This window comes from Ammospiza caudacuta, chromosome 5, assembly GCF_027887145.1.
Source record: "Ammospiza caudacuta isolate bAmmCau1 chromosome 5, bAmmCau1.pri, whole genome shotgun sequence".
NCBI classification, from domain to species: Eukaryota; Metazoa; Chordata; class Aves; order Passeriformes; family Passerellidae; genus Ammospiza; species Ammospiza caudacuta.
The window spans coordinates 27,067,793-27,092,897 of NC_080597.1; the positions used below are offsets into that span (position 1 = coordinate 27,067,793).

Sequence of the window (25,105 nt, forward strand, 5' to 3'; positions counted from 1 at the left end):
CTCCTGCAGTGCCCCTTGGCTTTTTTAAACTTCTACTTATGCTGAAGTTTCTTAATGAGCAGCCTTTTCCCCTCCCAACATCTGGTTGGGCCGAAACGCCGTGAGCAGCAGCCACGTGTGCTCCCCAGGGAAGGAGTTTCCTGTAAGCTGCAGCCTCCCTGTCCTTGTTTGCCAGACTGCCCTGGCAGCAGCCCCTGCTGGCAGCACAGGCCCCTCATGCTGAGTGCCAGAGCTCCTTCCCCATCGCTGCCACCCAGGGCCCGGCCCAGCTCACACTTTGTCAGCAGGGCCTGAATCGCTGCCAGCACAGGATGGGAGGGACAAGCTTGGAGTCAGGAGCTGCTGGCGCTGCACTCCAGCTTCTCCTGCCCTGGCTGGAGGACCAGAATGTGACACTTCAAGGGGCCAGGAAGACCAGAATATGGGAACAAGTTTCTTACTCAATTTCTGGCAAAAATGTAACAAAAAGCAGAGTTTCCGTGGCCGCAGAGGATCTTTGCTGCACCCAGGAAAGGAGGTAAGGGCAACACACACACATGACTGCAGCACAATAATCTTTATTGGTAACATCAGTGGAGCACCAGTAAACCATTACTGAGTGTAGTGGTGACACACAGCTGAGGCACATGCTAAGGCACTTTTATTATATAAAAAAATTTAAATTCTTCTGTGACAGCAATCAGGACAGGAGGGTCCTCCATTAGGGTGCTTCAGGCATACAGTATGATGCTTTGTATTTAAATCTTACTTTGCTCATAAGTAGGTCTAAATGCAGCATATACAATATGGTTAAGAATACAGGTAAATCCAGCAACCAGTGTATGGTGTAGAAAAGTAAAGACTATCTATATATAACCATGGTCCCAAGAGAAAGGCAGTGATAAAGACCTTTATTTTTTTTTCTTAATTACTTATTACAAGAAATACAAAGGCCTTACATATATCTGTGCAGATTAAAGGGTTTTTAATATACTCTTAGTCAACGGTGCACAATAACTAATCCCAACCCCTGGTTACAGAGCAGGTGCAAGAGGTTTGGAAACGTCAATAAGAGGAATTTCCCTCCCCTTATCCCCACCCTCTGCCCACTACCCTATTAAATTCCTCTAGATTCTGTCTATTACCATTAAATATATTTGGTCCCCCAGAGATTCTCAGACAAGCACAAGGACATTGCTCTGCTCCCCCAGCCTGTCATTAACTACTGGTCCACACTACCTTAGATGAAACCGCTCAGAGGCAGAGACACAAACAGGACATCATTGCACTTCAGAGATCTGTCCAGACAGGAAAATGAAGAAGGGAGGAAAAAAGAAAAAAATGGAAAAAAAAAAAGATGCAAGGGGGAAAAAAAAAAAAAAAAAAAAAAAAAAAGACAACTTTGGCAAGTCCCCCAGGTAAGCTATCCCAAGAGGAGTTTCCATCTTCAGCCCTCCCTGGAAACACAGGGAAAGAAAAAAGGGCAAATTGCCATGGCCAAAGCACACCGTTTTTCCCGAAACTGCTCCCAAACCACATGGGTGGGCAGATTAAAAGAGGCAGAAGTCTGAGGTCACTGAACATGATTGCCGAAAGCAAACGAAGAGGGAGGGGAAAGAATACAGGATGAAGCTTCCCTGCAGCTAGAATTGAAGACAAAAGGAGATTTACAGCAAAAATAATCTTTTCCTAGCCCCACTCCCTCCAAACAATAAGGATTTACCAGCAGACATGGCACAGACAGTTCTACAGGCCTCTGCAGTGGCCAAACTGCTGGTCAAATTTCGGAGCCCTGGCTCTTTGGCATTAAATACAAAGAGGATTAGGAAACTGGAAAGAGGAGAAAACTAGGAACACAGATGCCCGATGGCTCCAGACACACAGACCTGGGCTTGCTCTGCAGATCCCCAGCCAATTTAGGAGGAGAGGGATTGCTGAAAGTCCAATGGAAGAGGGGAGGGTAGGTGGGTCACTCCCTCACATGTAACCTGGGTCAAATGGGAGGAATTATTCAGTAGCTTTGGCATCACCAGCATCTGCCTTGCCATCCACTTCCTCGTCGGACACCGACTCTCCCGTTCCCTTCCTGACCATGCGGCGCGTCATGACGAAGGGCAGGTCCCCACGCCTAGGGGAGGACACACGGCACATCAGCAGCGTTCCATGATCTCACAGGGGCGGGCTCTGGGATGAGGCAGGGAAGCACCTGGCCCAGCTGTGTGCTGGGGGCAGCTGCACAAAGCCCATGCTGCCCTGGCTGCCAAGGCGTGGCACAAAACGCTCCTCCTTACCTGAGCTTGCTCTTCAGGGAGCTGACTTCTCTGTTCATGGCATCTGCTGTCTCGGTGGCATCCTCCAGCTCCCGCTGCAGCTTCCTACGGGATGCATTGGCTCGCTGGGCCTCCTCTTCTGCTTCCTCCAGCTGGCGCTTCAGCTGCTTCAAGCGCATGTTGGCCTTGTCCGCCTGAGTGTGCACAGGGCAAAAAGTGATAAGAACTCAGTGATTCCCCAGAGTTGCAGCACAGTAGTAAGAGCAGTAAAAAGCAGAGTTTCCAAAGCCCCCTCTTCAATTTCTGAAGGGAATTTCCTAGGTCTTGAGGGGTTCTAGCTTTTCTTTACAAGAATCACATTTTCATCTGTCTCATCTTGTAATTATTACAGTGACAGAAGAGGAGAAATCTACAGGATGGTGAATGCCTTGGTCGTAGAAGGAAAAGCCTGCCCCCCAGAAGACTCACAGACAATGGAGGTGTCTGTCAGGTGTCTCACAGACACATCAGGTACCCACCTGATCTTTGAATTGCTCAGCATTACGCCTCTCATCATCCACCTGCAGCAGGATATCTTTCAGCTTCTTCTCGGCACGGCGCACCTGTTTGCTGGCAGCCTGGCGCTCCCTGAACACAAACACAGGGGGGCTCAGACAACAGCTCATCTCCCACTGTCCCCAGCAAGACCACCTAACCTGGGCAAGTCAGAAGTGAGGAAGATAGCAGAAGTCCTCCTTAACTTAGGAAGAAAAAGGGATGGGAAACAATGTTCCCCAGAAATGACCAAAAGGCTGATGTCACATGGACAAGAGCTACAGAGGGGCAACAAGTGTACCACAGCTACAGTTTTAGGAGTGGTTGAATTCAGAAGAAGCTGTAAGTGTTTACTGTGAAAAACAAGGAAGATGTGCCAGGATCTTACTTCTGTGCTACCCTGTATATCTAGGGTGAAGTTCTCACTCAGACAAATCAGAATTAAGAAGAGTTTAAAATTCCAGAAAGGATGGAAGCTGGTAAAGTACACAGAGTTTCTTCTAGTACATACTTGGTCTCCATGTCCAACTGCTCTTCCAGCTGTGCTATCTTTGCTTCCAAGGCTGTGATGGTAGCCTTGTACTTGGACTTGACGGCGCTCTCCATCTCCTGCAGTTTGAGCTTGAGCTCCTTGTTCTGGCGCTCCATCTGCTGGCGAGCGTTCTCGTTCTTCTGCGCGTTGCTGCGCTCGGCGTTCAGGTCCGCGTTCATCTGATCGATCTGCACCGAGACAGAGATAAGGACTGCTCAGCACAGCCAGTGCTCCTGCTCAAAGGCTCATTTACTGCTCAGAATCAGAAAGAAACACGACCCTGAGGGTGAGCTGAATTCTTGGAATAACTCTGATGCAGAGGGAGCTATCTGTAGGCAGGACACTTCTCAAAGTATCTTAGTTTACCCAGATTTTCAAAGTAATTCCTTGAATAACAGGTTTATCAACCTCCTTAGGGCTAACTAAACTTGCCAATCACATTCACTGCCCTCTGGGGCTAAGGCCATGGTCTGGCACTTAACAGTAATTATCAGTCTCTGAATTGCAAAAATCCTGAAGCAAGTGGATCCAATACATGTGCTTTACTAATTTATTGTTTTTTTGCGGTCTATTTCCAGTACAAAGCAGCAGCTTTAAAATACTGATTTACAGAGGTAAAAGTACAAGAACCTGCCTACTTTCAAGCCAGGGCTCTGACTGATAGTCAACCATGTAGAGAACTACCCTCTTGTCTATCAGAATTAATAAGCCCTTTGGAAAGCCATCAGTCCAGATCCTTGGCTCTGGAGTGCTAAGAAAACAGCATGCTTGACTCTCAAAGTTGGGCAGACAAAATAAGGCATGCAACAGGCAGACCAAGATCATGGTTTCTATAGCAGCCTAACAAATTTCATATGTTCAGTCCATTTGAAACAGCATAGAACTAGCAGAAAAGTAATTTTCCGAACACATTGTGGCACTCTTCAGCATGTCAAGTTGGAGCAGCGTGCCACAGATCATCTTTCTCAATATCCCTTTGTACAGAAAAAATAGACTGGGAGGGAGGTGGTTTGGTTTAAAATAAACTTGGGAGATTGTTCCAGCTACCCAATGATTTTAAATGGTTAACGCCAGTGAGTTAACATAATTTTGGCTGCTGTTTTCTGTACTGTGGTATTCAGCTGTTTCATCTGTGGTATTCAGCTGTTTCATCTCACACCTATGGCCTTCTGAGGGCCTGCACTGTGCACAAGGCAGCTGCTGGCATTACTCAGAGCACAGCTGGACAATTCACAGACACCAGAGAACCCCCAGGGGCTGCTGCAGCCTGAACAGGTACCTGAAGATTTGCCTTCTTGAGCCGGTCGTTGATTATCTCTGTGTTGCCCTGTTCTTCTTCCAACTCCTCCTCCAGCTGAGCTATCCGTGCCTCCAGGCGCCTCTTCTCCTCCATGGCCAATGCTCTACAGGACACAGAGTCAAGAGAGCATTAATGCAGCACTGATGGCATCAATGCCTTGGGGGAAACTCACCACTTGTACACAAAATTAGCTCAGTCTTTAGGGACCAGAGGGGATACAGTGTGTGCTGCAGTCTACATTAAAAAAAACAGGCCAAGAAGTGTTTTCTCACAGCAGCTCCTCCTCCCTCAAACGGGGAACATGACTCACCCTTTACCACTGTTGTTGGCAATCTCATCAGCCAGCTCATCCCTCTCTTGCTGGGCCTGGCGCTTGGCACGCTCAGCAGCTGCAAGTTCCTGGAATGAAAACGAGACGGACACTGATCCAATAGGAAGCTACCAATTAATGCAGCATAGGAAAAAGGAGTTGCTGGTAATGGCTGGTATGGTCTCCAGCATGATCCAAAGCTAATTCTATGACATGGCCTGTTCCCTGTCCACCCCACAGCTTCTTTTCCTTGCACACTCCTATCACAGCTGTCAGGAAAGGGCCAAAGTCTGCATTTTGAATTAGACCTCATATTTGAGCAGAGCAAAAAGTACAAAATGAAGGAAATAAACACTCCAGCTTAGACTGCTACATATAGTTCTTGGCCAAAGAAAACAAACCAACTCTTGATTTTCATGCATATTCCATTACCTCCTGCAATTGGATCATCTCTGCCTCCATGCTTTTCAGCTTCTTCTCGTTTTCTTTGGCCTGTGCCAAGATCTCTTCTCTGGAAGTGCGTGTGTCCTCCAGTTCCCGCATGTAATCCTTCATTTGTGCCTGAAAACAGAGAATAGAAAGGGATGAATTTCAGAGCACTCATACTAAGAGATGTGCTTTGTTTGTCTTATGGGAAACATGGATGGAAAACAAATAGGGATTCCTTACTCTTCAGCAACCACAAAGGTTGCTGTAAAAACAAAAGGATTGATCCTTTTTGCATTTCACAAGTAACATGTAAAAATACCAATAGAAGCAAACAGGATTGCTTTTTGTAGAAAAAGTTTTGTCAGATAAATGCAGAGGGGAAGGGAAGGTAGGGAGCTTTCTAGTGAAGCAATGGAATGAAGAGTCTAGGGAGGATTTAGTGTTTCCTGAGAACAGGTCAGACAACTACCTGCAGGAATTTAAAAAGCACAGCAGAGCCACCTTGGGGCAGGAGTAGGCCTAAATGTTATTTAAGGTCCTTTAGTTTTGCAGCCCTGTAATCCTTTTCAAAAACAGGGACCTTGAAGCAAACACTAGAGTGGACTTTGCCTACAGCTTGTCTCCCAGGGAGTTAAACAGGCAGATTGGGATTAGAAGGATGCTTGAGATTGCCAAAAAATCCTTCACAGTGAACTGCTGTAAGATTCTGGTGGTCTTGTGACACTGATGCAATGTTCTGGCGAGGTGAAATCTTGCATCCTGTTTCCCTGGGTAAAAACTCCGCCCTGACAGCTGAAACAGCTGCAACACTTCACCTGCAGTTTGCGCAGCTGCTTGATGGCTTCTTCACGATTCTTGTTAGCAGTGTCTATATGGCTTTCCAAATCCTTCAGGTCCATCTCGAGCTTCTTCCTGGCAGCCACAGCCATAGAGCGCTGTTTTCGTTCATCCTCCAGTTCTGCCTCCATCTCCCGGACCTGTGTGGAGCAGCAGAGGCATCAGCATTTCAGCTCCTTCCTTTCCCAGCACCCACTTCTCGCACTCCCCTTTCAAAGGCTGTCTAAGTGCAAGCATGTGACTTGTCTTCATTCTCCCTGGCAGGGGATGGGGCTGGCATTCCTCACTAATAAAGCCCCACAGGTTCCTGTGACAGACAAAGACTATTGGAAGAACCACACACACAAGGGAGGAAGTCTGTCACAGCTTTGCAATATTGCCTGGAGTATTGACATTAACAACAATCTTTGGATTGGCACTGTCTGCCTGACCATCTCTGGACACAAGTGCCTTTGTGAACAGAATGCATTGAGGATTTACAGAGCAATTCTTACTTGTCTGATCAGCTGTTTCTTCTTCTCTTCATTCTGTTCATCACGGCCCTGGAGGTCCCGGTCAAACTGTGCCTTCATAGCCTGCTGGTTCACTTCTAGCCGCAGTTTGGCATCCTCTGTGGCCTGCAGTTCATCCTCCAGCTCTTCCAGCTGTGTCTTCATCTCCTCCACCTGCTGCTCCAGGGCTCGCTTAGCTTTCTCCAGCTCATGGACCTACAACACAGCACCGCACGTGAGGTTTCTGCAGAGAGTGCCAACAATTTAATCTACCCTAACAGAAAAAAAGGCTAAGAACAGCCACTCACATCAGACTGGATACAAGAACACTGCACCTTGTCCCTTGTATTAGGGCAGATGCACGCTGCCAGTCTGAACCACAATTACTGTTAGTTCTGGCTGTTAGTGTGTGGTGGTGGGGAGAAAGAGAAAAGCATTTGTCAGCCCAGTTCTGACTTAGTGAAGATTTACCAGAGCTGGACACCGCTGGTTCTGACAGAAATCAAGAAAATACCTCTTAGCTTCTGAATTTATTATTTTCCTTAATTAACACAATATTTCTTTTTTTTTTTTTTTTTTAATATTGGAGGTAATGTCTTCCACTGCCTGGCTAATTGCTGTATTTTACATATCAGGTTCACACCATACCTTCACCTCTGCCACAAGGATACCAGGTAATTTTCAGCAGTCGTAATGCCTCATTTGGGTCATATCCAACCCACCTTTACCACTCACTGATATAATACAAACATAACATTCACAAACTCACAATGTATCCAGTACTCTCTACAATGTTCCTCTGTGTTACCACTGGCATCAGCTTTTTGCAGTACAGAAGTAACAGTATCGACTGTGTGACATTTCCTGCCCAGACACTTCAAACGAATACTTACACTTTTCCCAACATCATCCTTTGAGCTCATGAGATCTTCCATCTCTGCGCGGAACTGCTTATTCATTCGTTCCATCTCAGCCTTCTGCTCTATGGCTTCTTCCAGGGCTCTGGCCAGGGACAGGGCCTTGGTCTCCTTCTCCCGGGCCTCTGCCTCAGCGCGGTCCCGCTCCTCCGCGTACTTGGCAGAGATGGTCTTCTCCTCTGCCAACAGCTACAAGGGCACAGGATCAGTATTCTGAGAAATTACTGATCATTTGCTAACAAGGTAAACATGCCTCTTTTCATCAGGGCCTTCTTAATAGTGTTCTTCCATGGATAGAAGGAATCAAGAAAATGCAGCTTCAGAGAATGAAGCGCGCCATCCCATCTCTAACAACTGTGCTGACCCCAAGTAAACAAACCCCTGATTTCCCAGGCCTCCAAACTATTATTTTCAACCTTCTCTGAGATGATTTTCAAATGACACTTCAAACTCAATCTCGGTTTTGATATAAATGTTATCCCTTTGGGGAAAGGAACATTGCTTATATTCCTATTCATAGAACAAAATTAATTCACTTCTATTAAAGCTTTTTTCCTCCACTCTACATGCTCTGCCTTAGTTCAGAAATAAATATTATTAAATATCCAAGCAGTATTGCTTGGGTATTCTTAAAGCAGACCTATCAGTAAGATGCACCTACTGAATGCTTATGACTGAAGTCATACCTGATCAAACTTCTTCTGCTTCTTCTCTAGGTTGGAGACGATCTGCCGCTGATGGTCCAAGTCCACAGCCAGGTCATCCAGCTCCTGCTGCAGGCGGGTCTTTGTTTTTTCCAGCTTGTCATATGCAGCTGTCTTCTCTTCAAATCGCTGGCTCAAGCCCTCCAAGTCCTTCTGCAGCTTCTTCCTGGCTTCCTCTGCTAACTCAAGGCAGCCCAGACCATCATCCATCTTCTTCTTTGCATCTATTGCCTAAAGGACCAGAATTGCACATGAAGCCACAGAAAATGTTCTGTGCAGTTCACCAGCACCAGAAGTTTAGGACTTTCAAGTAAGAGACTCAGAAGGTACTACTCCCTGCTCAGATAATACTGTATGACTGAATTCCCAAAGGAATTCCTGGGCAGAAATCTACAAGCAGTTCATATGATTATCATCAGAGACCACCTCATTTCTTTTCTCACCCAAATCAGCAAAATCACCCTTGCTCAGGAAAGGTTGTGTTACTAGAAGTCAATTCAGCATTTAAATTTTACTTCTCTCAAGACAGATCTGTACTTATCCTTCCTCTCTAAAGTCACTGGTTTATGGGATGCAGACTCTGTACCTGTTGCTGAAGAATAGAGATCTGTTTCTCCAGGTTTCTCTTTGCCTCTTCCTCTTCTTCCAATTGCTCCTTGAAAGCATTCTTCTCATCCTCCATTTGCTTCAGTTTAGTGCTGAGGCTCAGTTTGAGGCGAGTCTCCTCCTGCAGCAGCTCCTATAAAGCAAACACCCCAGTGGAATTCAGCACCACTCGTTGGATTTAAAGGCTCACAATCCTCATCCACTCTCTCTAGGAGTGCTTCTGAAGTTGAGTTTAAGCATGCAACTAATTTCACAGATAAGACAACTGAAGACAGAATTTAAATAACTGCCTTTCAGTGAGTCAGTATAGAAACAAAATATTCAGAAGGGTCCTATTCTCTCCTACATTCTAATAATTAAAGTAAACTCCTTGGCACACAAGCCTTTCTCAAGGCCTTACCACACAAGCTTTTCCACAGTCCTTTCTCAAGTCCTCCAAGTAGCACAGAAAGTATTCAGACCTTTCCCAACAACAGCATGACTGCACTCTGCTATGTGCCTCTCTCATATTCCAGTACCAAAGGAACACACAGACCCAAGTGCTCTTGCATGGCTAAAAACAATGCTGGTCTCAGCAGAACTGTACAGCACCGGTCATTTACCAGCTTAGGGCACAACATTGACTGACTTATGCTGCCAGTGCTTGAGCTGAAGGATATGTAAAGATTAGCCAATCTTCAAACCTAGTGCAGAATTTTTGTATTGTGCCCTGTCTTTGAGTCTGTTTTTTAAAGACTAGTAAGTAGACAGAACATCAATGACTGTCCAAGGCTACTTATTATTGATGTGCTCTCCTTTCCCTTCCAACCTTCTTAGCACTCCATGCTTGACCTTAAGAGTCATATTCTGCTAACTCTAAATGCATGTTTTCCCCAAACTGTAAGACTAAGAATGATTTAATTCCTGAAAAAAATACAAAATTATTTGAATCTATCACTTCCCCAACATCCACTGGGAAATAAAACTTTCTACTTAATTTGACAAATTTACTGGAAATCACACACATGTGCACACAGACACCCTGTCGAACACTTGACTATGAAGATCTCAAACAAAAACTTCAAACAAGCATTGTAGTCAGTTGAAGCACTTAAGTGCTCTCAGGTGGAAAAGTGATAAAGGAGGACTTCTAAGCCCAAAACAAGGTAAGTCACACATGTTCCACAAGAAGCAGAAGATAGATAAGCAGCTTTTCTGTAGAAATGCTCTCAGTGCCCTGCAGTTTAAACCCCTTAGCAAAAAAAAAACCCAAAAAAAAAAAAAAAAAAAAAACCCAAAAAAAAACAACCAAAAAACTGCAGACCCAATCCTTTGAATTGTTGTATAATCAGTACTTAATGGCATCCGGAGTGATTTCTCCCTTTACCAATATGTAACAGACACACAGTTGCCTTGGTTTCCAAAGCTCTCACCTGTGTATCCTGAAGCTGTGATTCCAGAGCAGAGAAATCCTTTGCTAATTTGATTGATTTACTGTCAGACTGGTTCAGAAGACCTGTGACATTGTCCAACTCAACCTGAAGGGGAGATCAGAGTATCAGTTACTGAATGCATCATCAAAAACAAAGACAGGAAGAGGTGAGCAGCTATGAGACTTAAAACTGGAAATGGAGGCATCTCTCAACAGGAGGGCATATGTATAATCTTTCAAGGAATGAACACATCATTTCCACAGACCCAGGAAGTAAATATGAGAGGCTGAAATGAGATTTTTATTTCAGATCACCTCTATTGCAAACGCCTTCTGATTTTGGTTGGTTTGGGCTAAGGCCTAGATGAGATTTTAGCCTGGTAAGCAATTGTAAAATTTTTTATTAAACTCACTCTCTTCTATTTTATACTATCTGCTTCAGGATTATATCTAGAGTCTCAAAATTACATTTTCCTGCTTCAAAAGGTTGTGCATATGCTAGTAGTGTTTGACTTTTAATGACGACCCTCCATTAAGGAGAAGGCCAAAGACAATGTTTCATGTCACCCCCAGTCAGCAGGGATTTACTGCTCCTTTGAAGAAACCCATAAATTCCCACATCATCCTTGAGCCATCAACCATGTGGCAAAACTTCCAGACATCATCTCCCACAAGAGTTACGCAACCACCTGTCTGTGTGTGCCACTCCAGGTGCTCCAGCAGCTGAGTGCTCACAGGGCTGTGCTGTGCAAACCACTGCCAGTCTTCAGGGGGCACAGACACTCTGACTCCTTGAGCCTTACAAAACTCAAACTCCAACAGCAACTGGTTATTTCACCTTTCCAGGGCTGCTCAAAATAAGTAACATCAATCCAAATATTCTGGTCTGGCAATGAGTTAAGGAGTTTGCATAGCCCTTGGGAAGCAAATGATGGATTTGCTGTTTTTGTCCTCAGGAGCAGCAGAATTTTTGAACTAGCCATGGGGAAACACCACCCTACAACCTTTTCTCTTGAGAAGCCATGCCACTCACCTGCAGTTTGTTAACCCTCTCAGCCAGTTCAGTCTTCACTCTTTCACCTTCTGTAAATTTCACCTGCAGCTCCTGGAGCTGAGCATCCACTTTTTTCCGCTTGTGCTCAGCATCGCCTTTGCCCTGCAGAAGAGCCTTCACCTCATTGGACAGTTCAATCTTCTCACTTTCCAGAGCTTGTTTTGCTTTCTCAAGATTTGCTTTCACCTGAAGAGGAAAACAAAAGGCAACAAAACCCCTCAGACTTTACATTTGGCAGGATCCAGTGAGTACATGTTTTCCCAACAAGCAAGCTAATGCTGTATGTTTAGCAGTTAAGTTGCAGACTGCTTACTCAGAAAAAAACAAGATGAACAGCCTGTCACTGATTATCAGGAGACAATCTAACAATCTAAGAGAGGACAACAATACAGAAAAAAGTCCTGCACCATCAGATTTCCAAATTAGAGGTTGTACAAGCTAACAAGTGCTAGCAGTGAGAAGAATGTTCTTGGATAAGCAGTCTAACATGCCTAACAGGAGAAAAAAGAATGAATGGCACTATTTAGAACAGCTTTATATATGCTTCATGGAGAAAAACGATCTACCAAGGGAAGAACAACACATGTATGAGTATCATGAACACTTTGTGCTCTTCTGCACTGTCATTTCAGGTTGACTGCTTTGACCCTGTGTTTTTTGTTCCACATACCCGTTTGGTTTGCTCTAACTGCTCTGCCAGATCTTCAATAGCTTGTGAATGTTTCTGCCTCATCTCTTGGATTTGAGCCTCATGACTCTTTGCCTCATCTTCAAGGGTCTTCTTCAAAACCGTTACTTCTTGCTCTCTCTTTGACCTGCAAAATTCACAAATTCCATTTAAATGCCAAGGAGGGGATCAAACAGAGGTGCTTATCCACCAACACCACCTCTAATGCATGAAAATTCCAAGGTCTGTTTAGGCTATAAAGATATCTTTCAAAGGTAGCATTTAGCACTGCATCGTTAAGTGCAAGCTGGCAGCATTATTTCTGCCTAAGAAGTAACAGCCTAAAAGTACCAATGCTTCAGGGGAATCACTGATACTTTGGTTAGGGAGCAAATCAACTTTCTGACATCAGGTGAAGTAATACAGTCCTGACTAGGGCTTGCACACCACCTCCTTCTGTAGTCACTGAGGCTGCTAACCACTGATAAAGGCAAAGGTTTGCTATGGTAAGAGACTGAATATAGCAGAATTATTAAAAACAGCCAAAACCAAACCCCAATAAAGATAACACAGCCCCATGTTGGAGTTACCTCAGCTCCTGCTGGGCAGCTGTAGAATCTAATGTGTCTTCCAGCTCTGTTTTCAATGCCTCCAGCTCTTCTCCCAGATCCCGCTTCTGTTTTTCAGCTTTATTCCTGAACGCTCTCTCTGACTCCAGGTCTTCCTGCAGCTCAGTGATCTGGGATTCCAGTTCCCTGATCTTCTTCAGGGCCATGTTCTTCTGTGCCGCCTCTTCTTCCACTCTGTGTTCAACACAAGGTTCTGGTCAGAGCAGACTTAAGCCATACACAAATTAAGACAACCTGTCCTACCAAAAATAATCAAGAAAAGCTGGTATTGATCAGCTCTAGTGTTATATTCAGACTTTGATCCATATATGATCTACAAATCCTAAGCTCTATCTCCCAGTACTTGAGACAGCGCAATTACTCACCTTACAGAAGGGGACAGAGAGGGACTGACAACAGAAGAAAGCAGAAGAGAAAGCACCATTTTACAATGGAAACCAGACACTTTACCAAGTAGATGAATACAGGAACTACCAGAGGGACACCAGTGTGCTGCCACTACTTTTTAATCACAGCTTAAGGATTACTACTCCAGTCAAATGGATGCAGTGCCTACTGCATCCATAGTCTAGTTCTGGACAGAGAATGTGGCAGTGAGCAGCAGCTAAAGAACTCTAATGCCAAGGATATGGATCTTAAATAGTCCACAGGCTAAAATGCAACATTCACAGGTTGCATTTATGCCTATTCACCCAATTCCAAGTGACACAAGACAAGAAATACTTTCCAACCAGGTGGTCCCTGAACCCCAAGGTCAGGTTCTCACCTAGCTAAAGCTGCCTGCAGCTCCTCTTCCTTCTTGGCCAGCTGCATTTTGAGTTCTGCAATCTGAGCCTGCAGCTCAGCAATCTGGTCATGCAGATCAGTGGAGTCCCCTTCAAGCTTCCGACGAGTCTTTTCCAACTCCTGCCTCTGCTTTTCCTCGCGTCGCAGGCGTTCTAATGGAGATGGGGACACATTAAGTCACACACTCAGAACATTGTACAAGCACAGAAAAATAGATTTAAGCAATACTTTCTTTCCTGATAACACAACTGTTCAAATTGTAGCTGGACTGCATTATTTTGTCAGGACTTATAGAGTCATCTACTCCATCTACTCTATTTTGCCCTCAAAATTTATCTGGGCAATTTCCCTTCCCCTCACCTTACAGCCAAACCTCCTTTTCCCACTCTCACTGTAACGATGCAAACACAATGCCAGCCTCACACCACGCAGGCGTAAGCACCCATTTAGTGGTGCTGAACACAAGGTCTGCTCTCCCTTTACTGAAACTAAACAGGCAGTCTCCAGAAGAATATCTTTCTAGAACTCTGAAGAACTTGTGCAAACAGGCTATCAGAAACAGCACTAACCCTGACAGATCGATGCTGCTGGAAGTAGAAAAGTGGAGACACTTCCACAGCAGGAGAAGAAAGAGAACCAGCCTCTCTTCTCCATTGGCCTGGCTGCTTTGGAGAGGATTTTTATTTAGATCAAGGGCTCAGCTGACAAGGCACATAACCTTCAGCCAGACAAGAGCACAGCTCTATCAAACTGATCAATAGCTCACACACTATAGACTAATTTTTAACCCTTCAGAAACTTGAGAAGACTAAAACACTTTCAGAAATGAAACTGAAGTCCAACACATTTTAACAAGAAACACCTAAAACTAATTAGATAAGTCTTTACAGGATCTATCTCAAAAAAAAGAAAAAAACCAAACAAAACCCAAAACTACCTTCAAGGTCAGTGATCATGGCCTCATGCTTATTCTTCAGTTTGGCTAAACTCTTAGATTTTTCCTCTTCCTCTGTCAGGTTTGTTGTAAATTCAGACATTCTGTCTTCCAAGAGTTTCTTTTCCTGCAGAATTGAGAAAGAAGAGTCAAAAGAGTTGCTGGAATAACAGAGTATTTTTCCAGATCTGACTGCTTAGAAATGTCAATGTCATGAGTGCCTACTCCTGCTACAAGGAATCTCAAAGAAAGAAATCCTTTCAGAATCACAAATAGAATTCAAATAAATTAAAAGTTGAATTTAAATGAAAGATATGATAGCTCTTTCAAAACCAAAAGGGAAGTCTGTTCATAAAATAACTTAATACTGATTGGCATAACAATGCATCAGAAAATGTTTGCTCATGGATCATTATTTACTCAAAGTTATTTACATATCATACAATTCTGACCGTTGAGAATACAGGCAGGCAGTTACTTTCAAAAATTCAAGTCAGAATTCTCAAAGACAAGACTGAATTAATTAGTAAGTTTCCCTGTAATAGGGAAAAGGTCAGCCTGCAGTGGTTTTCTCCAAGAGAAACACCAGTGCATCTTTAGCTTGTGGAAGATGATGTGGGAGTCTTACCTTAGCCAATTTGAGATTCTGATCTTCCAGAACTAGCACATCTTCTTCCAATTTCTTCAATTTGGCCTCTGTGGTCACTTTTTCTAGCTGCAGCTTCTGCCTTGCACTTTCCTCTTCCTCAAGCTGCTCCTCTAGTTCCTTCACAACACCCAAAGAAAAGCAAGGTGTTTGTCAGTGCTGCTCACCAATCCATGAACTAGCACAGTAGCAATACTAGAATGGAAGGTTTCTTCACCCTTCCTTCAAGGTATTATCAATAGGTCCCAGACTGACATCTCTGCCATGACTTAATGCAACATACTGCATGCCAATCAACAAATTTTCTAGCAGAATAAGCAATGCTATTTTGCAAAGAATATGACCATTCTTAAAACAATGATTTGTCTAATTGTTTGAGAAGTGGCCATCACCTTCAAGAATGGAACAGCTCATCCAGAGGACTGACTGAATGCCTCAGGCTCAGCACCAGAACTGCTGCATTCTATTGCTGTTTCCACAGATGGATTTTCCCATGCCTCTTTCCCCCCACTTCTGCCTTTCATTTCCCTCCAAGCTGAGGCAGAAGAACCACTCTAACCCTCACTATCCTCTTTACTGACAGAGACAGCATTCCTAAGGCATTACCTGGATGTTCTGCTGCATTTTCTTCTTTTCAGCCTGCAGATGTTGACACCGTTCTTCCTCTTCCTCCACCCTTGCTTCCAGATCATGACATATCTCCTCCAGCTCTTGTTTCTTGGCTGTCAGGCGAGCTCTTATCTCCTCAGCTTCAGCACACAGTTCAGTTTCTGCTTGCAACTGTTCCTGCAGCTGCATCTTCTCTGCCATGAGCTACATTGGATGCAAAGCCAGAAATAAGACAAACTCCAATTTAGCAAAGCACTTAGCAATGTGTGTTAAGTGAAATTCTGTGCTCCTCTGTTCCACAGTTAGTTTTAAACATTGCAGCAGTCCCCTGCTGTTAACCAAAAACTATCAAAACATGGTTTTAAGTTTGTCTTCTTCTTTACAAATCAGGAGCTGCAAGCACAAATTGTTCACAAATTTCTCAAGACCATATCCATTTGAATTGTCTATTTCCACTTACAAAAGTAACAAATAATTATCAGCTGTATGGGGAAAAAACCAACCCTGCCCCCATCTTTTGTGCTCCCAACAAAAAGGATTCCATTAAAGACAAGACTGAGTTCAACCAGCTTGCTGTAACACTCAGCAACCAAAGGAGACTTTTCTCCTATAATGGCTACAGAAGGGCAATAGGTAGTAACTGTACAGGAAATGAGTAACTGCTGCAGGAAATGAGCTGCAAGAAGGGCAAAAGAAAGTGAACAAAAGGCAGCCAAATCATGTTCCAGCAATTTGGAATCCTGCAGTTTGTCCATCAGACCAAGAAAGCAAAGGAGGTGCTCTCAAGCAGTTGGACAGGCAGAGAGAGAAAAATTTTTACACATCAGATTTGCAAAACTCACCTGAGCCTGGAAGGTCTCCATCTCACTCAGTCTATTTTCTGCAGCCAGCTGCTTCTCCTTGACCTTTATCAGTTCTTCTTCCTTGGCCATCATCTCCTCCTCCTGTCTGCTGACTTGCAGAAGGGGCTTCACCTGAAAGGGAAACCAAGGGAATGAGATGTGTATAAGGAATAACAAAAACATGAAGAAATGCTCTTGTACTTGAGAGAAGCATTGACTAAAATAACATTTTAGGTAAATTTCTAATTTGAAGGACCAATCAGCTGTTTTGTTGGGGGGAACACTGGGGGAATTACACAGAACTAGATGTCACCTACTCTGCCAATAGCACGCTTTCTGCCAGTCCATTTATTCTCCTCCAGGATGGGATGCATCAGGAAAGGGTTCAGTAAATTCTAGACTCTCAAGGGTTAAGTAGTAATAGTGAGAGAATAAAAAAGTTGCCATACAATGGGGAAATTCATAAGTAAGTCAATGTCATAAAAGGGGACTTCTGTAAGGTTTTTGGCATGGTACCCCAAGATCTTTCTCTCTAAAATGAAGAGATACAGACTTGATGGATGGAGTGTTTGGTGATCAAAGAACTGTCTGGGCTGAATCCAGAGGAGGATTCTGCCCCTCTTCTCTGGTGAGCCCCCACCTGGAGTGCTGCATCCAGGTCTGGGGTTCTCAGCCCAGGAATGATAAGGACTTGTTTCAGTGGGTCCAGAGGGTCACAAAAATGATCAGAGGGCTGGAGCACCTCTGCTATGAAGACAGGCTGAGAGAGTTGGGGCTGCTCAGCCTGGAGAAGAGAAGGCTTCAGGGAGACCTCAGAGCACCTGTCAGCACCTAAAAGGGGGTTCACAAAACAGAGGGGGCCAAACTTGTTAGGAAGGCTTGTTGTGACAAAAAGGTAATGGTTTGAAGCTAACAAAGAGTAGATTCAGACTTGATACAAGGAAGAAGTTTTTTACAATAAAGGTGGTGAAACACTAGAACAGGTTTCCCAGAGACGTGGTAGACAGATGCCCTACCCCTGAAAACATTCAAGGTCAGGTTGGATGGGGCTCTGAGCAAACTGATCTAGTTGGAGATGTCTTAGCTCATGGCAGGGGGATTGCAAAGAGAAAGCTCTTACCTTGGTGAAGAGCCTCCACCACTGCCAGTTGCGCAGCTTCAGATAGGCAGCACAGTTTCTCTGAAGCACTTTCATAGCTGTCAGCTGCTGCTGGCGCTTGGCAAAGGCTCTGCAAAGCAAGTGGAGATAAGACAAAGGAACCCAGAGCTGCACACAATTCACACCATCAGCCTTTCCTTAGATACTTCTGTGGTTTTTCTTTAGAAGGTTCCCTCCCAAAAAAACAGCGGTTTCCAGTGAACTTTCTCTTGATTTTCATGGTTTTTTTCTGCTCACGTAAGAGTGGCTCTTTTTTCCTTAATCCAATTTCCTATTTTAAAAAAATTTCTCTCATGTCTTCTACTCTGAAAAGCTTTACTATCTTCACTTCCAAGGAGGGAGATCTGAAGCAGAGGTGTGTTTTCCCACCAAACTGACAGGTACTACTTTTGATCTTAGAACTGGACCAATTGCAGCCCTAACTGATAACTTAAGAGAAACCCCACACCTCCTGCATCAGTACCATACTAAGACTTGGCCATTTGCACCTTCTCATCACTTCTGTGAAAAACTTTATCTGCTGCATAGCATTCTTACAGAGAAAAAAAGGCTTTACTGCTCAGGTATTTTTTTGGATACAGCACACAGAGATTCTTGCAGGTGCTAGAAGTCTGGCATTACAGAGATGAGAAAAACCTAAAGGACCATCAACTGTTATATACAATAAATAAATAATGGCCTTTCTGACAAAAAATAATTTCTAGACAATTATTTCATTTTTTTGAAGATAAATTTGTGCTTGAATGGGAGAAATACATGTTTATGATGAAATACATGATTATGACTTCAAAAATCACTGTACTTACTTTCTGGCCAGGTAGCCTCTGCAACATGCTTGGAATCCAATAATGACATCTGTGATCTTCAGGTCTCTCTCTTCTTCAAGATGAGCAAGGACTCCAGCTCTGAAAAACACTTTACTCTGTCCAATTCTGTAAAGGTTGGAATCCAGCTCCAATGCTTTGATCTAAAAAGAGAGAGAGAAGAATTCATGTCCTGCAAAGACTGTTTCATGTGAAACATCACAAAACATATTTGTGGCTTGTGGCTCTAAGACAGCCCTTCTCTACAGTGCGCCACTCAGGCAAACCAAAGTTGCCAACTCCCAATAAATTCTTGGCCTATCCCAATTAGAGGAGCTGAAGCTCAGCCAAGCACAGCATCAAATGGAGGTAATCAGAGACAGAAAATATGACTGAAAGCATAATTTAATAGAGGTATCACATAAAGTATTCAGAATACAAAGATGCTGTGAGGAATGAATGTCTAGTCCTGAGAGTCCTGTTCCTTTTCTAGAAGAAACACATCTGTTGATCCTTCCCATTTACTTTTTCTCAATACTATCTTTGTCCAAAAAAGACAACCCAGCCCAACCTTCCTTTCACGGATTTGCTGCCAATGCTTATATTAGCTAAGCTAGAAAGAATCAGCTATACTCCTGTAAGACAGAAAAGTGGGAATCCCATATGATCAAGCTCAATTCAAGCCTAATCATCAAGCTAGAGCCAAAGCTTTCCCTTTGAAGCAGGCAATTCCACAGAAACTAATTGGAGCCTTTGCTGAAAGCATTTGTCAGCAGCAGGCCATTACAAAAAGTTTACTGAAGCTCATACTTTAAGCCTGTGCTAAAGATAGCATTAATGCTTCTGAGCATTTTGATTCTATGAACACTGCTGGCATCTCAAAGTACACATCTGTGGAAACAGAAAGGACCTCTTGCCTAGGATTATTGAATCTCATGCCAGACAAAAGCCTCCATCCATGAAGCCAAGAGGAAGCTTTTTGCACCCTTCTCTCAGACAAAACATTTGACTATGGAATTTTGGTCTGTGAGTACAAGTTATTTTTAGCCTGCACAACTCCAACTTTTAAACCACACCCATCTAGTTTATTCTATTCAAGTAGAGTTTCCGGGATGTTTTACCATCAGCACGCAAGCCTGCTTTCCATCCATAAATCCTTTGGGAATTGCATTTGGAGTTAAGATTTCATATCTGAAAATGAGAAAGCATCAGACTAGTCACACAAGTGTATTTGAAAACAACAAAACAAAAGAAACCAGTATGCATTCCTATGCCATTGTGAGGTCAACAGTTTTCCAAAAAACACTGCACCTCTAGACAGCAGACAATGAAGCAGCAGCCTTGGACATGGTTCTCTATGCCTCACCTAAACTACAACCTTACTGGAGAAATCAAAAATGCTTTTGGGAGGCTTTCTGCCAGGGCCTACCAAGGTACAGATGTGTTGTCTTTGCCAATTTTTCAGTCTAGTTGCAATAAAAGATTTCCACTTTTGTACTTATGTCTTAACTTTGTCAGGCCAAAGACTGCTTCAGATTCTTTTCTAGGGCTCACCTTTGTCTGAATTCCTGGAACACAACTCTGTTGGGGAAACCCTGACGACAAATACGGATTCCCTCCAGCACTCCATTACAGCGAAGCTGGTCAAGGACCAAGTGAGGGTCCAGTTTTCCAGCCTAGAGAGGAAAATGTTTATTTTATGAATACCACAAAGCTTTTACAAAAAGGCCTTACCCCCTGCCTCTCACCCTCTCTTTCTTGTAAAGGAGCCAGTTCTCTCTTCCAGTTAGAAGGAATGGAAAGCTTTTATGCCACCTTAAGAACTGCAAAGATCAGTCCCCACAATTTTAGTAAGCATACAGTTATTTAGGATGATCTTAAAAAACACCCTGAGAAAAGAGGGCCTCTTCCAGATCTCTTGCAAAACCTGACAAAAGCCATCAACCCAGCCACACACCCAGGAAGCCCATGTAAGAATGCATGGGCTGTGCTGTTATAGCTGTCTTACCTTTTTCTCATGGTTGGGGATAATGCAACGGACGAAGTTGGGGTTGGTGTTCCTCAAGGTAGCCATCAACTTAGCCAGCTGTTCTTTGTAGAGCTGTCCCACTGTCCGGAACATTCCCTTCCTGGTCTTAAAGGCCCCTGGCAGTGCTGTATCTGACATACCAGCTACCTGATCCAGCCCAACAATACGGTCCACTAGAGAGAGCACAGGAAAGAGCATTAAAATCCTCCCACAAACAAAGGAAGCATTGGGACATACAAAGAACATCTGGGTAGAACAGGATAAATGAGAGGAGCTGCAGGATCCTTTTTGCTTCATCTCTACACAGATGTTGAGTCCTGTACAAAATTTGTGCAGGGATAGGAGCAGGAAGGAAAAGAAAGCATCAGCTCACTACAGGAAGTTTGAGTGATGGAGTCAAACTTAATCCCAAACACATTCTACTGATGCCCTGGAGGGCAGCGCTGGAAGAGCAATCTAGAAGTGAGTTTCAGATGCTTCTACTTGCTTAGCTTAGAATGAAAAACAACAAGAGCTCTAGCTGCTAGCCCAGCAGAGCCAACTGTTAGTTAACTCTGATCCAGGAGGGGCCACAGATAGAGAAAAAGCCCAGCTTCACTCTTGCATTACAGGCAGGACTGTCATAACCAATGATCAGAAAAGTCATATCTACTTGTAAACTGAACAAGCACAGTAAAAGGCATGACAAAACCCAAACCTCAGGATACCACTGCTTGAGCTGTTTTTGGAGTACAAGTATTCCATGACACAGACATGAACAACAGCACTAGGAGAAAGTCAGAACTCCCTGCCCAAAGTTTCTCCACTATGCCACAGTGACATCCAAGCATTGATGAAACCATCACCTTGATGAATGGACACCACAGATTTTTTTTTCCTCAACAGAAGTCAGCTAGATCTAGCTAGTCAGCTAGATAGTAGCAGGGGCAAGAAGAAACTGAAGTTTTACTTTTTCACAATGCTTTTCTACAGAGATAGAAATTCACCCATCCAGCAAAAACCAACTGTATCACTAGAAATTTCCACACTTCCAATACACTTTTATTAAGGGCTTCAAGCTACTCTTCACCACCTTTAGTGATTGGCTGATGTCTACACTCAGGCTCCCAGTCTTCACTTCAGGAAATACACCAGCTTGTGCTCAACTGTCTTCTGATTTAAAAAAAAATGCAGCTGCTAAGAGACACCCTACAAAAGAATAAGCTAGAAAGAGTATTCTCATTTACAGCTACTATTAGCTAAAAACTGTTCACTTCTAGAGCAGCTGGTGGAATAGGATCAAGGTTGCCTTATCAGAAAGAAAAGAAGGCTGTTACTAGATGAAATCACAGGTAAGTCCACAGAAGTGCATCCCAGACTGTGGCTGTGCCAATACTCTTAATCTTGAGCCCTGCAATGTACTTCAGGATAGAGAAAAGAACAGTCACTTCAAAAGAAGATCCATCTAAGAACAATAAATGAAACTGATAAGCTGTGGTCAGTTGACATTTCAAGCCCAAAAAACAGTCTCACACAGCAAAGGCCTTGTTAGGCACAATTTGCTGATGGCCGTTTTTCATCTAGGACGAGTCCCTTTGCCAAACCCTCTTTTAAATTACCAGCTGCTGAAGTGAAATCCCAGTACTAAAACGAATGCCAAACTGGAATTCAGTTTCTATGCAGCCCCAGAAATCTTCCTTCCATATCTTGCAAGAAATACAGCTGAGCTAGCTCTACATTCAAACAGTTGACAGGGATTTGTTCCTACTCAAGTTGTACAAGAGCAACTTTAGGCACCCGAATGTGTCTATTTTTGTATCCACTTTCAAGGTGAGTTTTACTTTTGTTTCAAAGTCCATGAGGAGCTACTAGCACAAAGCAGAGGAAATGAACAAGAAAGACAGGCAGGTATGACAAAGGGACAAAGAGAAGTTAACGGAAGCATTTCTTGCATGGCTCTAGGATGCATCACACACATGACACGACAGCTGGGTTTCTCAGTCACCTGGTTCTAGATGAAGAATAGGAAAGTGTTGATAGAAATAGGCTCTCTGAACCTTCTGCATCTCTGCAACAGACAGAGACGTCAAAGAAAACCTACCACAGAAAGTGACAGTAACAGTAAGACTCAAAACCAGATAAAACCCAGAGAAGATAGAGTAAAATACTGAACAACACTGCAGAAAGGGCACACTTAGTTGCAGGATTGAAAACAGGTTCCACTTCAGATCTTGAGTGCTGCAGCTATACAAGCTGCTGGCTCATAATGGTGCATTCATATTTTATCCCAGTATTCTTCACTTTGAGACAGAATTGCTATATATGCAGCAAGTTTAACAGAAGTTGATGCAAATGAACCTTTCTCTTGAGTTACAGTGAACTTTTAATGAAATACCATGATCTAAGCAAAGGATGTTCCAGATAATGCTCATCTTGGTGGCTTAGTCTTCAGGGGGAAAAGGCAAAACAGCTCATCACAGGCTTCTGATGCCCAAGTTTTTCATACAAAAAAAGCACAAACAAATGAAATGCAGATTAGTTACATACCATCTTTCCACAGCTCAGACACAAACTTATCCGACGACTGGTGCAGAAGAGTGGCGATGTTATCGTTCAGTGGATCCATGTTCTTCATCAGCCATTCGTCTGCCTTGTAATCCACCTGCAGAAGATAAACACATCAAGGAGATTGGGATGAGCAATTTTCTGCAGCCCAGTATCCAACATCATCTGGCACAGTCTAGGAAAGTATCACCAAGGTTTGCACAACAACAGATTACCTAACCATTCCTGGATTTACTATCTAAGTAAGCACACCTACGAATTTCCAGCCCTTACAAAAAGCTGCATGTTCTGTTCTGTCACTAAAGGGAATGGATTTGCAATGCCAGTTTGTACCATCCAGAATGTCACACAAAAACCAGCTGCATCAGCATTTTTGGTGATGAAGTCTTGATGCAGGATTCCTCTGAGCAGTACCTCCAGCCTCACCAAGTCACACAGAACAAATTTAAATTGCTGTCAGTCTGACATGTCGAACTATAAATACAGATAAAATTGCAGGCAAGTTAGGCCTCCTTAGACCCTGTGAGCTCCTCTGCAATGGAACACCTTCATGAAATCTTCTGATGGTTTCTCATATGCAACCATTTTGGTAAGTAGCCATTTCTAAGAAGTAATGTTTATTAATTAATCATTCCAACCTTCACATTTTAGTTATTAATTCTTTACCTTGCCAGCATAGTGTATGATACAGAAGTCAGCTTTGTCTTTCAGCTGTTTTGGCTTCTGAAATTTGGGGTGGGTGCCTTGTTCTTGAACAACTTTTTCCACAAAGCTTTTGTCTGTTGCTTTTGGGAACCAGCACTCTTCATCCAGCAGAGCCAGTATACCAGGAGGCCCAGCCTTAAGGAAGGAAAACATCAAAACATCATTAACTACATGACTACAATGATAATGAACACCTTTAGACAGCTAGAGGAGGGGGAAAAAGAACTAAGCCTGATCCACATCACATTCATGTCTTGTGTGATATCAGTTAAACTACTTCCATTGTAATATAAACTGTTAATAGCTCTTCAATATCTTCATCTGAATTGAGACCATTTTTATGAGAAAGTCTCTTCTGTGACATTTGTCTAGGTTGTTTTTTTTGGAAAAGATATTTTTTATTAGAAGAAATATTATTATACGGTTCTCTAAATATATTCTGGTGTCTAAATGCAAAAGGCATAGCAGAAAGTTTCACAAACTAGTCCTTACTATTGGAACATCTACTGTGAAATTTGTAAATTTTTAAGTTTCATTAGAGCAAAATGAAAGCAACTGAGTTCACAGCTTCTCATCACACCAGTAGTTAAGCAAGGAAGTTCACACTACTTATGGCAAGCTGCACATACATCTAGCATCACGCAGACCTAACAAGTGAGGACAATACAGTGAGAGGGAAAAGTGGCCAATTAGATCCATTTTCATGCAGTGTTTCCTACAGAACTGACACTAACAGCCTTTTGGTGACACACTTTCATACAAAGAAGAAACTGTTCACTCCTGCTTCTAATCATATTACAGTGCCAGTAGAGGATAACAAAAGCTAGAGGGCCAGAGATGATGTCCTCAATGACAAAATCAGTGCAGCCATTTCCTGCTGGACAGTAAAACAACAAACTTACCGGCTTCTCTATGAGGTCAATGCAGGGCTGCAGGTCCAGGCCAAAGTCAATGAAATTCCACTCTATGCCCTCCCTCTGGTACTCCTCTTGCTCAAGAATGAACATGGTGTGGTTAAAGAGCTGCTGCAACTTTTCATTCGTGTAGTTAATACACAGCTGCTCAAAGGAGTTCAGCTAATGAAGAAAAAAGCAGAAAGATGTTTGAGCAATTGCTTGTGAAGACACACCTAGCATCCTATTAGCACAAAAGATCATATCTGTGGTTCAGGAATCTAAGCTAAAGTGGGGCAGACAGTCCACTGTCAATAACCCCTTTGGATATGAACTGCCTGTTCTGTCACGTGCCACTGCACACTGCTGCAATCCCTAGGGAAGTTCATACACACTGGTTCTCAGACTTTGCAAAAGAATGTTTAGATGTAAACAGCAGAAGAGTTACTGCAACTACTTAACCCGGGACAAGAAAGGACTCTGGT

At 43.4% G+C, this 25,105-nt stretch overlaps 1 protein-coding gene across 1 annotated transcript in view; it reads right to left on the bottom strand.

Annotated features, from left to right (window-relative positions):
- Positions 1–541: 541 nt before the first annotated feature.
- Positions 542–25,105, bottom strand: part of MYH9 (myosin heavy chain 9) — a 70,263-nt gene continuing 45,699 nt past the window's right edge. Inside the window, exons 13-41 of the mRNA XM_058805622.1 lie at positions 24,630–24,803; positions 23,689–23,862; positions 23,005–23,119; positions 20,458–20,651; positions 20,004–20,125; positions 19,571–19,640; positions 18,453–18,613; positions 17,608–17,716; positions 16,488–16,619; positions 15,643–15,849; positions 15,019–15,156; positions 14,394–14,517; positions 13,437–13,608; positions 12,632–12,844; positions 12,045–12,189; positions 11,354–11,560; positions 10,322–10,426; positions 8,890–9,042; positions 8,286–8,534; positions 7,576–7,788; positions 6,686–6,898; positions 6,170–6,331; positions 5,358–5,486; positions 4,926–5,014; positions 4,595–4,718; positions 3,295–3,503; positions 2,768–2,876; positions 2,271–2,443; positions 542–2,107 (exon numbers count right to left, since the gene is read on the bottom strand). Coding sequence (XP_058661605.1) covers positions 1,987–2,107; positions 2,271–2,443; positions 2,768–2,876; positions 3,295–3,503; positions 4,595–4,718; positions 4,926–5,014; positions 5,358–5,486; positions 6,170–6,331; positions 6,686–6,898; positions 7,576–7,788; positions 8,286–8,534; positions 8,890–9,042; positions 10,322–10,426; positions 11,354–11,560; positions 12,045–12,189; positions 12,632–12,844; positions 13,437–13,608; positions 14,394–14,517; positions 15,019–15,156; positions 15,643–15,849; positions 16,488–16,619; positions 17,608–17,716; positions 18,453–18,613; positions 19,571–19,640; positions 20,004–20,125; positions 20,458–20,651; positions 23,005–23,119; positions 23,689–23,862; positions 24,630–24,803 — 4,506 coding nt within the window. The 3' untranslated portion in view covers positions 542–1,986. The remainder of the gene's footprint in view (positions 2,108–2,270; positions 2,444–2,767; positions 2,877–3,294; positions 3,504–4,594; positions 4,719–4,925; positions 5,015–5,357; positions 5,487–6,169; positions 6,332–6,685; positions 6,899–7,575; positions 7,789–8,285; positions 8,535–8,889; positions 9,043–10,321; positions 10,427–11,353; positions 11,561–12,044; positions 12,190–12,631; positions 12,845–13,436; positions 13,609–14,393; positions 14,518–15,018; positions 15,157–15,642; positions 15,850–16,487; positions 16,620–17,607; positions 17,717–18,452; positions 18,614–19,570; positions 19,641–20,003; positions 20,126–20,457; positions 20,652–23,004; positions 23,120–23,688; positions 23,863–24,629; positions 24,804–25,105) is intronic.